Below are 13446 nucleotides of genomic sequence, written 5' to 3' on the forward strand. Positions count from 1 at the left end.
CCTCCACATATAGTAAAGTTTCTCCCCTGCAGTCAGTGTTTTACTGCTAACACAATGTTCTTGCATGTGTTCTTCATCCGAAACACACGTTTCTCTGCAGGGTGGACCCAAGAGGGCACTCTTTATTTTTTAGAGATTTGGAACATTGCAGAGATCTTGATGATTATCGTCCCAGGCCTTACAGGAGCTTGGTTTGGACAACAAAGACTTGAGGGGGCTGCTGGTCCTCGTTTGGTTTGGAGTCTTCACATCAAACAAAGAGTCACTTCACACTGAGGGGGGATAAAACATATCAAAACTGAAATATGGAGGATTTGGTTCACATTATTAGTGTGTTAATCTTGTGAATATAAAACAAACCCTCAGCGTGGCTGTTTCACATTATGCAGATGTTGTGCAAACCCCTCGAGTGACTTATGTAACGTACTTATGTATGTTTCTTTGTTTGAGACCCTTTAAGAAAGATTAATCGAATCATTTTACAAGAAAGGATAAACCATTCAGCCAAGGAAATTGAATATTAAATGAACAAAAACTTAATTCCAGCTCAATTCAAAGTGCTTTTCGGTTGTAAAAAATCTTTCCTACATTCCCAACGTCCCATGATTGGATGTAACAGACGAGCGAGTCGTCTGTAGATAGATATTTTATTGAGTTGGTTATCAACGGAGAGAGAGGATAAATAGTCATCTGGGGGCACGGGTATCCTAGTGGTTAGTGAGCGTGCCCCAAGTACCGAGGTTATAGTCCTCCAAGTGTGTGTTTAATAGAAGAGTGTTTGATGTAAGAGTAGCATTCATTTTTGTTAAAGTCAGAAAACACACACACACACACACATGATTTATTCAGGTGCTGAGTTGTGGAAAAAGAACATAGATATGATGCACAAAAACTTACAATGCTATGGATCCCAAAGATATACTTATTTATTTAGTTTTGAGCCTGACGGCGCTCTTCATCAGGTGCTGTGATTTGTGTTGACAGCACCCGATGAAAGAGCCCAGTCAGGCTTGAAAAGTTGTGTTATTAATGCATAAAGCAAGTAAGTATCCATGGGCGCCAGAGTGTTGCGAGTCTTTATGCATCATATCCAGCTTTAATCTGGTGCCATCCCTGCGTGTAGGCAGTCATCGGGTTCAGAAAAAGGAAACATGTTCAATATTAAGTTTCTAACCTCTTTGCCTTTTAAAAAGAGTACTTACAATCTTAAAACAGAGCATGGCTCTCTATTCAAGAAAACAACTAATGTTTACAAAAACAATCCAAGTTAAACATCTTAAAGGAACCCGACCAATAAACAAGACCAACTGGAACACTGCAAACTCAGAGCAGAAGTCATTTTTAATCATCCATATTATTTGCGCTGTGTGATCCAAACATTGCTGTCACCGTCAGCTGTTGGTCTGTAAACTCTGGCCGTGATGAAAGCCAGATGTTGATTTCTCCTCTCTGCAACTTTGCGTCCAAATCTCCCCACTGGTCTGATCCCTCTGCTAGTGTACCAGGAGGCATCGATGTCTGGATCTGAGCGGCACAGAGGACAGAGGACAGAGGGAAGAATAATGAATTGGCAATCAGGAGAGACAGGTGAATAAAGAACAAATATTTATTACAATAAACAACATGTGTCCTGACAGAATGTCTAAAGAGCTTTGACTCTGTGGGGTGGTTGTTGTGTTTGGAGAATAAATGAATCCCCCCCCATGGAGTCCAGACACTGGTGGTGGTGAGGGCTGATGACTTGCAGAGGCCAGATGGGTGAAGAATTGATGGATGAGGATTCTGTAAAGATGGGCGGTGATGGGGAGGTGGAGGGGCTCATGAAACATCGGCATGAAGGAACTAAAGGCAGAGAAGGAAACATATTTAAAAAGTGAGTCAAACGATGATGCTGTCAATGAGGAAGGGGTTGTCACACAATTGGATTGGTGAGGCCAGCTGATGAGCAGCTGATTACCCAATGACAGCCCGAGAGAATGACAGAGGAAATGTGATACACACGACCATGAAGGCAAATATATGTATAGCTTCATATCACACGATCCATCATGAGTTTGTACTTCTTTCATGGTCGGTTATATTCAGTCATTTCTAAACTGCATGAACGCTGGTGCCTTGATGTAAGACGTTGTGCCACAACAAGTCATTTATATGTCACACATTTCAAACTAAAAGAAAATTAAAGTAATTTGCAAAAAACTCTATGAAGAAGCAGGATTAAAAGACATACAACATAAAGACACATGTTTTTCATGTTGGAGTCAGGTCCAAATGTTGTATATGTTTATATGCTGTATATTCCATTTGTGTTCATCCATATAATTACATGTGTATGTATCATGTTGAAATCTTTGGGTCTGCAGATCTTTGGGTCGTTAGTTTGGAGATATCTTACTTCTGATACTTATGGACGCTTCGTGATGAGATCCACTCAGAGCCTGAGTGAGAGACAGCAAGGCGACACAGAAGACTGCACACAGCCTCATCGCAGCTCGACCTGGAGCACAGAGGAGACGGAAGTACTCAGTGCTTTGACTTCAGTACAAGATATAAAACCACAGTGAAGAAATAGTTTGGTACATGTTCTTGTCATGCATCCAAAGTTATATCTTGTTATATCTTCCAAAGGGAATGTACAAAAGTAGCAGCAACAGTAAAATAGCTCTTCTGCAAAATGATCGCCTTCAGAGTTAGACATACCAGATTCTTTATCTTTCATTATTTGTATGATGCATTAATGCAAACATAAATTGAATTTGGAGTTGCAAAAAATAACTTATAATTTATACTTTTACCAGACAATAAACTGATTAAAACTCAGAACAAGAATCAGTACTATGGCAAAAAGTATATTCTGTAATCAACTCTTAAATCTACCTTGAGAAGCAGGCATTCCCCAAATGTACTTTACATCACTCGATTACAATATTCCAATTTGTGACTCGAAGCATCTTGAATATTGAAAGAATATGAAGACTTACCTTTGGAAGATTTCCTGTGTATTATCTGAGCCGTTGAAGCGATCTCTTCCCAGTTCAGACAGGAGCTGTACAGGTGAAGGAATGATGACCTGGACCTGGAGGTGATCCCTCTCTTAATGTGAAAGAACAGCCTGTTTGAAGTCTCAGTAACTCAAACGCATACTGCAGTGAGACTGAAGGTACAAATGAGTGTGTTGATCTCACCTGCTCTATGGATGCACGTCTGAGGTGGTGGTGTTATCTTTGTTAATCATTTGTGTCATCTCTTTTATACTCCAGCAGGAGGGGGGAGCGGTGTGCTGATATGCTAATGTCACACACTTCTTCAGAAGAACGATATGATGCACATATTGGGGTGGCGGTGACTCAGTGGAGGAGTGAGTCGTCTTTTAATCAGATGATTGGGGGTTCAATTCCTGGATGAGACAAACCTAAACCTAAAAAAGCTCCTGATGGTACTAACGTGTGTGTGAATGGGATTAGTTAATACTGTACAATCATTACCTACCTCCCTACCTCAATCCCTCCCTCCCTACATTCCTACCTAACTCCCTACGTCCCTACCTATCTACCTACCTACCTACCTTCCTATGGCAGAACCTGATATTTTGTGGGTACATGTGTCATGCTTGTGAAATTATTGTTTGTTAGTTCTTTAATATTTTTAAAATAGTCACTTCCGTTTTTTAACCCCCTAAATAATGTGGATGGTAAACAGGAAGATCATGAAGTGTCCTGAAGTTGCAGGAATAAAATGTAATACAGTGAAATAAACAAACCACAGTGCTCCTATACTATCAAAGCCGTCAAACCAACCCTATTTGATATTTTCCCCGTGTTGTTGGCATGACATTTCTTGCTTTCTTTAAAGGTGGACATGACAGACACTGTAGACAGCTGTTATCATCAAAAGATAAATATTCAGAGGACTGTATGACGACATAACAACAAACAGCTAGTATGACAGCCTGAATGAGGATGTCGACGCTCTCTACCATCAACAACATCTTGATTTGTTGAAGTCACGGTGAGAAAAAGGAGGAAGCAACCAAAGCAAATCAAAGGATCTGCTGCAGAAAGCGCTGTTTGAAGTGTCAGTCATGATACGAGAGAGATAAGACGAGATTTAAATACAAAAAACATATGACAGTCCAGTTTGTAAAAAATGTAATCAGACAGAAGCATAATATCTGAATGCAGACATACATATTATACACATACAGAGTGTCAAAGGCCTTGGCAAATAAAGGGAGAGACACAGAAATAATGAAGCTGATTTATTAACAAAAACATAAATGAAAGTCCAAAAAGAGACGAGGAGTAAGTGAGTGAATCTGTGAAGAGTGTATGGTGCACGTGTTGAATGGAGGAGAAAGATTCAGTATTAAAACAAGGCGCCTGTAGAGAGTCTCTCTGAGCAGACTGAGGTGCCTCTCTAGTTTACATGAGATGAGTGCGGTAGCTGACGTAACCAACCAAGTGCTCCCACTATGTTGACGAACAGAGACGCCTGAATGGACAACTTTGTAAGTGAAATGGTCACTGCAGAGGAATGGCGAGAACATTTTCACATGTCAAGGTCATCGTTTTTTGACTTGGCATGCTCATGACAGCTGAGTTTTGCATTTTCATGTGCACCACAATGTTTTCGAGAATTTAGCCTGTGTGGACAGGATTATTTTTTTAAACTGAAGAGTAAAACCTCCGTTTTAAAAATACCCGATTTGGCCTAAGAGTACGACAATATTTTTAAGTCTACAGATTATTTCCTCAAAGAGAATGTGACTCCAGAGGCAGTAGTATATCATCAATATTATTGAGATCGTCATCAGTGTCAACCATCTGTACATGTATACAAAAAGAAAAATCACAACAGACAATTTCTTCATCATCGATTACACAATTTAATTAATGTACATTAAGAGTGTGCATCATTAAATGTCACGTGTTTTCTGTTATTAAGCTGAAAGTAAGACAAATAAATAGTTCATGTTTTTGTTTGCATTGTGTTTCTGCATGAAATGAGACAGACTTCATGAAATTAACCACAATTTGTAATTCAAGGAGAAGTATTTTAATAAAATTAGAGTATAAATGCGGAAAGTACCGCCTTCAGAATGAAACGTCAGCTGTCGATGTAAACATTACTGAGCATGTAGAAAAGGTTAAAAGTCTAACATCATTCACATCAATAGAAAAGCAACAACATTTAAATACCCAATAACCAGGAGAGACCTGCAGGACCTGCTCTGATTTCATAATTCAACTTTCCGCTTAGGATCAGTATCAACTGTTTACAAAGATATAAACTAAACCAATTAAATATAAAATGTTAAATTATTGCAAAGCAGAAAATGCTAATTCTTTGGTAATGCTTTTGAAAAAGTTTCATTTTTTTCTAATTTATTTTATTGCAAATAATTGAAATAAAAGCGTTTAGATTTCAGAACATTTTGTCAAATCAAAAATGCTTTTTCACATTAAGGTGAAGTTGTTATGAATGAACTCACATGTTAATGGATGCCAACCGTCTGGATGTAAAAAGATGCAGGTCTAGCGTCAAGCGTTAAATCGTAGTTCACATCAATTAAACAATAAATATATTTGAGATCTAGACCAAGACAATGACTCTACAGTTCACAGGTCAACATGCCGAAATACAAATTTAAAACAGCCCCCATCTGAGTCGATCGCAGATAATTGTAATAAAAAAATCTAAAAACAAACCAGGACAATAAAAGAAGTGATTAGTCACAAAATGCTGAGCCGCCTCCTCATGAGCCCTGAGTCATTACCGGTTTCTGCAGGAAGAGAGAGAGACACACACACACACACACACAATCATTGTTTGATTAACAGAGAGTCAATCGTATCATGCTTTGATTGGGTTAATGAACTCATCGTTAGCTATGATCTCATTCATATCATCTGAGATGAAAACAAGTACAGCAGGAACTAAAACAAGTCTTTATCTGCAGGATGTGAGAGTTCAGATGGATTACTCACGCAGGAGAAAGAGAACGAACAGGAAACACGTTTAATGCATGAGAGGGGCAATCAGCCCCAAATAATCAGACAGTGTGTCGTTTCATCTTGATACATCTCTAGTGTTAAGAGAGGTGTGAAGAGAGCAGAAAATAAAATAGCAAATTGGAGTTATTAAGGGGAGAGAAAGATCTCATTAGAGAGTGAACGACAGCAACGGATCGGTCCTATGCTGCAGGATAATAACTCCAAAACCAGAACCTATCCTTCCTTTTTCTGCTCAAATGGAAGTGCTAAAATGGCAAAGTGTATTTCATGGTTGAGATGAGACTATTATTTGTTTTAACTTTAATCTCCAAAATGTTTGGACACATCTGTGTGTGCTGCAAGCTAAAGTATTTTAAATCCTCGTAATGAGAGGAAAGCAGGTAGAAGAGGATATGTAAGCTCTCAGTAAAACACAAATATATATCTGTGTTAAATAGACTAAAGACCAAACAGGTGTAAGCTTTTGTGGGCATAAGCTTTCAATGACGCAGGACTGCACATAATTAGTATATCTATCATAGAAACAGAACATTTCTTTTTAAACTGCAGTGAAGCCCATTATGACACCAGCCACCACCAGAGCAGCAACTCATACCGCCAAAGCGTGAAACACGTAAATGAAGAGTTCATTTCCAACTATGGAGACATAACTAAATTAGGAGTGACATTTAGGAAAATAAGCCTTTTGTTGCCAAGAGAAATCACGATCAACATCACTGCCATGTCTGTAAAAGTAAAGCTTTATAAAGACACAGCTGGTTTTCCCTGTTTGTCTTTATGCTGAGCTAAGCTAATAACCTCCTCGCTCTTGCTTTGTAGTTGACTTACAGACGTTAAGAGTACTTTTCTTTGCATCTTATTTCACCTGGCAAGAAAGTGAATTCCCAAAAATGTCAAACTCTTTTTTGTCTTTTGAACAATCAATATCTTGTGCCAACAATCTGCCATTAACATGTTCAACATTTTAAAATCAAATCTTTTTTCTGTTCTGTGTTTTTCACTTTTTCTCCTAAAGGTGTTTTAAGAAGATTGGATCTGAACTCTTCACTGCACCCGGCACCACACAGTGGGCTCATACCGCACAGGTAGCCCTGGGTTTGGGCTTGGCCACTGTGGTCCTCTGAGTCAGGGAGCCCCTGTAGGGGGAGTTCCTCACAAAGTTGTCCACCTGGTCTGCAAACATACAGGAACCACATTGTACATACATGTTCCAACAGAGCTGCAAATAAAACTCATTTTCAAAGCAGGTTTGTCATTCCCTTTAGAACTTGAGTTGCAAAAAGCTGGAAGTTTTATTTCCCAGGGAAGCAGTGGATGGAGAGACATTTCAGATGTAATAGACCAACAATTACAAAATGCAAGAGTATAACTGGGAGAGTGAAATAGCTTCCTCTTTTAAAAACAACTATAGGCTGTTTTTCTCTATATAGTTTTTAGTGTCTAAATTATATTTTCAGAAAGTTTTGGAATTGCAAAACTGAATCTTTTAAGAAAACCCCCAAAAAGTTGAGGCAGTAGAGCAGCCACTCCCATGTTCTGCACGTTAAAAAGACACTTTTTTTTTTTACCCATAAAGAAGAACATATCAGCTGGGTTTCCGTTTACATTAATGTGTATATTTGTTGAAACGCCTTCTGTTGGGAGAATCTTTGTATAGCACCCAAATCCTCCCAGTGGCAGAACAAAAGCACTTTTCGTGAACACATGATGAATTGAATATTTGCTCTGAAAGATTGCGTTGCATCAGTTATGTGCCTTATTCACAGAGTTTTTTTTAACTGGCAGCTTTCACAATGCCAAATTCACAATGCTTCCCACCATTGTTTACCGTTGCTAGGTAACAAAAGTTGGCTCACAGCATTTCCGCTTCCCTCAGTAGTGACCATATGGTCTGTTTGACTTGTTTTGAATTATTTATATTTTCAGAAAATTCACCAAAAATAACTATGTAAAGGAATCATGGCCCCGCAGCAGCAGCTCTGGATCAGGAAACTGTGGACTGGAAAAGATGAGTGATCACCTCCTCTGCCAATGTTGAGGACAAAGCTGATCTCAGAAGTCCCACCCCTTTTTGGTTTTGATTGGATGGTGAGGGAGAAGTGACACAGTGTGTTCTAAAAGTTGATCTATTAGCGCTGTGAGTGCAGTGACAAAAAGCATCTGGCGCTGAGGGCGTTTTTGAGCTTAGGATCAGGATGTGAGCGGTGACGATGAACTAGATTGATTTTGGGTAGAAAGTTGGTGCTTCAGAAAAATGTTGTTAGTGGAAACAGGCCCTGACGCTTATCTCCTGGCTTCAGTCTAAGGAAAACTATCGAGGCAATTCAAAAAACTTTCATACATATGCGTCATGTTTGTCCCTAAAATATGTTAAAATCAGGCCTAAGTTTAGAAATACCAAAATGACCCTTTAATTTACCCAAAGTCCTTCGATGACCACCATCCTGCTTAAAATATTTTCATCATTTATCATTCAAACTGCCGTGGGAATTCTGCAAAACTGGTTATGTGGCATACAGCTGGGAAAACTGAATCTGTGGCACAATGGGACACAGACTGTCCACCAGCTCACAAAGCAGATCATCATGTTCTCTGAGTTTAACAGGGTTAAGATGTTTTGAGTCATACGGACGGCCCTGGGGGATCATGCTCAAGGGCTGCAGTGTCGGCTCTTACTTGTGGGAAAGTTGTGGGAAAGTCTTCTTGCTTGGACCGGGATCGCAGACTAGAGGACAAAAAAAATTAAAAATCAAGAAATAATAAAAATGTGGGAAAACACATTAGGCATATCAGTCTTTCTTTTTGGCATCTTGAAGTGTCGAAACATTTATCAGAGACAGACCTGCTAAGGAGATAGATTTTCTCTTATTGGCTGATTTGAATCAAAGTGGGCGGGGCTTCAAGTCAACGAGTCAGTATAATTGAATCTCCCTTTTTTACTACTCTGCCTCCAGAAATAACTCCATGTGCATGTGATTTAATCGAAGTCAATCTCAAACTAGTAAACTTTTCAAAAACAGCTCTCACTCTCACTCAACTCTGGCTAATAATCAAATAGAATAAATGGAAAGTGAATATCATTACCCTTCTTCTTTTATCCACCGGCATGCCAGCAGCATTCAGTGCAGCGATCCTGTTCTCTATGTAAGACACCTTGGGGATGAAAACAGAAAAGAAAGTGCATGTATTTACTGTTTCTGCATCTTTAAAACAGATTTAATATTCCCACTAAGCTTAACTCTGCTGCTGGTTGGTCTTTACTTCACTCTGGGCGTTCTGGACGTTAGCAGCAGCTTGAGCTACCTGGTCCTCCAGCTCACACAGTAAGGCTGATGAGCCTTTGAAGCCTGCTGCTGGTCCCTCCTCTAGAGGGAGCCGCTTCCTCTCCAGACTGTCAGTCGAATGGTTTGTCTACGAGAGGAAGGTGAGGACAAGGGCAATGAATGTCTATTACAGAGTAGGTATTAGACGTGGGAATTGTCTGTCAAAGGAAATCAAAGGAGAAATTTACGAGAGTACTACAGAATAAAATGTATACAACTGTAATTCTTCATATTGTACACTGCAAAAACTCAAATCTTAGCAAGTGTGCTTGTCTAATTTCTAATTGAAAATATCTCAATACACTTCTTATAAGCCACTTTGTTCTGACAAGTCCAAACAAACATTGTATCTAAAGATATTAAGAGCAACTCACAGCAGCTGAAAATAGATAACTTTGCTTTGAGGGGAACTCACCAATCCATCTTATTTCAAGATATTCAAAGCAAAACATAAGGCTTAAATTTATTTTATTAAGAAGAAAGAAAACCTGCAAATGGGATAAGAACATTTTAGTTCATGAAATTAGATGTCTGAAGCTAAATTAAAATGTGTTTCAAGACACTCAACATGTAGAATTATATTGTGGCAATTTGTTTGATTTATTACACACAATTTAGACCTTATTGGCCTGTGTTAGATGTGTATAAAAGGATGTATTTCCTGTAGCAGTGTATTGTGTTCTTATATGATCTAATTCTTTTGAGAGATCTTTTTACAAATGGTTTAGGTCAAATTTCACTGCCTGCCCAGAATCCGCTTCTCCTTGTTCCCCTCCAGTCCAGCTGAAGTCAGTAAAGATGCTTCTGAGCTGGTTTGGCTTTTGACAATGATCAATAACAGCAACTTATTACAATGAGAACCAGCCAGTCACAAGATGTAGACTTGACTGGTAAAACACTAAAGCAAACTTGAGCCCTTCTCATAAATACAACCCTGAAGACTAAGAGGGAATTTCAGGACCGCCTGCAGTGAAAAGGACGCCGTGCAAGTCACAGTTTGTTTACAACATTTGTAGTTTTGCAGCTCACTCTGAAAATGTCTGGAAGTTTTTAGAAGTTTTTTTGCACGTGTCAAAAGCCACAGAAGTTGTCCGGCATCAATGTTAACTTCCTTGGTCTTATGTAAGTCCCTGTACCCATAAGGACTATGAGTCATTGAGAGGGACATAGTCATATGATCCAGATCCCTTCAAAGAGCCGTAATTCCTGTCACAAATTTCTAGATCAGCCATGTCATATAATATCAAGCTGCATCAACTCTTCCACAAACACAACATCCTGTAGTCTTAAATTATCATCCATAATTTAGTCAATGAGGCAGAACAAGCAATTTGATTTAATGCAAAGCAGAGCAGAAAACAAAGGCTGCTGGGACATCAGGGGTTTCATCACAGTCGACCTTTGACCCTGTCAGTAAAATGGAAACAAGATGCTGCAAAAGAAAAGTTTAGCTTTAAAAGTGTGGCCCCTACATAGAAGTGTATCGACCTTTTTGTACAAGCCAGAGTGATATGATACTTTAAATCATTAAGATGTGAGCAGGCCTGAAATAAAAAAAAAAAACAGAACATTATATAACTGCACATGTGAGCTCTGTAGCTTGGATACTTTGAAACAGCTCAGACGATTTAGCACAGCAGCTAAAGAAGGAGTTATGTTTCTAGTCTGTGTTTCAGTGAATCTGGGTAGTAAGTAAATGCTGAGGCTGAGTGACTTGATTTATGACTACAGTATGTGCTCGAGCTGGATTCCAGAAGAGCTGGTTTGGAATTTCATGAGCTGACTGTTTTAAAAGAACAGAATGTGCAACCATCCAGATGTGCAGCATGTATGTTTCTGATGAACTTTCTGTCATAACATGATGTTTTAATCCAGGAAGAACGTGTGTCACATTGAATTCTCTAACCTTCTGTGAGTCAGTGCGCCGAGGCTGCTCTTCCTCCACTCTGGAGATGACACTGCTGGTTCTGGACGTGGGTCTGGTCGGCAGTCTGGACGGTTTGGCATCCACCTCATGACTCCTCCATGCTGGGACTTCTTGGGAGGAGTGTGGCCAGGTGGACTCCTCTTCTTCATCAGAGGTCAGGCTGTGGTCGCTGATGTTGTCCGTCAGCTCGTGCAGCTTCTGCCTCAGCTGCTGCTCCTCTAAGTCCACCTCCTCCCACTGAGGGAGAGGAGAGGTGCTGTTTGGAGTCAGAGGAGGCTGGCTGGTCTGCAGGACCAGAGCAGAGAATAGCTAAGAGTTTGTTTTTATGTAAATGAGCTATCCTTTCTCACTCAGCATGCATACACGTTACACCATTTTGATGCTAGCGCTCAGCTACCCTCAGATTAATTGGTGCCCATTTAGACTCTGTTTTTATTTGTTTTGATTCATTGGAAACACAGGCCTTGTTAAAAACATGAAGACCAGCAGATGGACATAAAAAACGGAGTCAAAACTAAAATGCACTGACTCTTTAACTTCTGTGTTTTTATTGCACTTCATAGTAGCACACCCGCCTTACACCTTGTATCTGTTTGATTTACTTTGTATCGCTTGATGTGTTCTCCCCCTGAGTGTTTAACCACTGGTTGTGACTGAACGGTAAATGGACTTGAGCTTGTATATTTCTTTTCTAGTCTTCTGACGACTCACCTACACATTCACACACTGATGGAAGAGGCTGCTATGTAGTGAGACCATCAGAAGTAACTTATCCCATTCAAACACACTCATATGCCACCATATGCTAGCAATTCAGGGTCAAGTGTCTTGCCCAAGGACACATCGAACATGGGGCTGCAGGAGCAGGGGATCGAACCCTCGACCTTCTGGTTGAGAGACGACCAACTCTACCAAGTGAGCCACACCCAGTAAGTTTCTTAATCAGATAGGTAGATATTTTTGATTTGATTTTCAAAGTGTTTGCTGTTAAATTTGATTAACTTTCCTTTTTGCGAAGTTGTTTGACATCATTGTCACTTAAAAGTTCATAAGTTTAGTTTCAGACAGGAAGCTTGACCCACCTACAAAAATCCGCTATGCACATGATAAGGCATTGAAATGTATAAATTGCCTCTATGTGACGGACTGTGTGCAGCTTACCCTGCTCTCGTACCAGTACCAACAATGTTACCATGATCTTGAACAGAGAACAGGTTTTAAAACAAAGAGGCCACTCATACAGCACATGGATTCACGACAGGACAATAACTCTCCTGTTACTTTGCCGGTAAGAAGAACATTAAAGCAGACGTGTAGCATGCAGACTGACTCGATGAAACATGTGCTGTATGCAAATTGATTTAAAAATGTGGTTTACCACAAGAAAAGGGAGAGCACGAGTCTATTAAATATTGCTCTCATTTGAAGCCTTGTACCCACTAATTACCAGACTGAAGTTCTGTGTGTCTTTACGGTTTGCTGTTTTTGCGGGTTCGTTCATTCTCCTCTAATGATATTGGTGTGGATTTCAGCTGGTATCCCAATTAAAAACAGACACAGAAGCCACATGAGACATCACTTTTGATGAAAGAAAGATGACTTTTAGTAGCTGTGTCCCCCTCTTCATCACCATAAGGCTTGGACAATGAATTGCAAATAAATTAGCTCATTATTCGAAGGGATCTATTTCTAATAACCAAATGATCGGCTAATTAAGAAAAACTGATGACGGCATGTTTAAGTAAACAAAAAAGTAAGTTTAAAGAAAGACCACAATTATTCAAAAGTTGGAGCTGTACAAAGGGAAAGCTGGATGCACAAATCTTGGTTTCCAGAATTGCTTTCCACTTCTCTTAAGCTGCATTAAGTTTTATGTTTCGGCTACCTGGGAGCGTCATACGTGGCTTAAAAATAAAGTTGATATGATAAACATGTAAGCCAAACGCTGCCTGTCCCGTGGACACAAATAACTCCAGCAGTCAACGTTCACTAACTTAGTCCATCTGCAGTTTCTTTTTATACAGCTAGCATGAGGGTTTAGCAGTAAAACTTTCAATGTGAACTGGAACCAAAACACTGAGCTGAAATCTGCCTCATAATTCTCCATGTGTCATAGACACTTTGGAGCAACCCTTTTTTTTGGTTTATTTTTGGGATATTTATGCTTTTAATTAGGGACAGG

At 39.6% G+C, this 13446-nt stretch overlaps 1 protein-coding gene and 1 long non-coding RNA gene across 5 annotated transcripts in view; both read right to left on the reverse strand.

Moving 5' to 3' along the window:
* Positions 1-1323: 1323 nt before the first annotated feature.
* Positions 1324-2703, reverse strand: LOC132987121 (uncharacterized). Its single transcript, XR_009675579.1, has 2 exons — positions 2396-2703; positions 1324-1842 (listed from the first exon to the last, which is right to left on the reverse strand). It is a non-coding gene; the product is annotated as an uncharacterized LOC132987121 (long non-coding RNA).
* Positions 2704-5039: 2336 nt separating this feature from the next.
* Positions 5040-13446, reverse strand: part of mlphb (melanophilin b) — a 36052-nt gene continuing 27645 nt past the window's right edge. For 3 of the 4 annotated variants that reach the window (XM_061053975.1, XM_061053971.1, XM_061053973.1), the window contains 6 exons: positions 11244-11549; positions 9276-9425; positions 9099-9167; positions 8691-8739; positions 7093-7187; positions 5040-5782 (listed from right to left, as the gene is read on the reverse strand). In XM_061053975.1, coding sequence (XP_060909958.1) covers positions 5756-5782; positions 7093-7187; positions 8691-8739; positions 9099-9167; positions 9276-9425; positions 11244-11549 — 696 coding nt within the window. In that variant the 3' untranslated portion in view covers positions 5040-5755. The remainder of the gene's footprint in view (positions 5783-7092; positions 7188-8690; positions 8740-9098; positions 9168-9275; positions 9426-11243; positions 11550-13446) is intronic. The other variant, XM_061053974.1, reaches the window with a different exon arrangement.

This window comes from Labrus mixtus, chromosome 13 (genome assembly GCF_963584025.1).
Source record: "Labrus mixtus chromosome 13, fLabMix1.1, whole genome shotgun sequence".
Classification (NCBI taxonomy): Eukaryota; Metazoa; Chordata; class Actinopteri; order Labriformes; family Labridae; genus Labrus; species Labrus mixtus.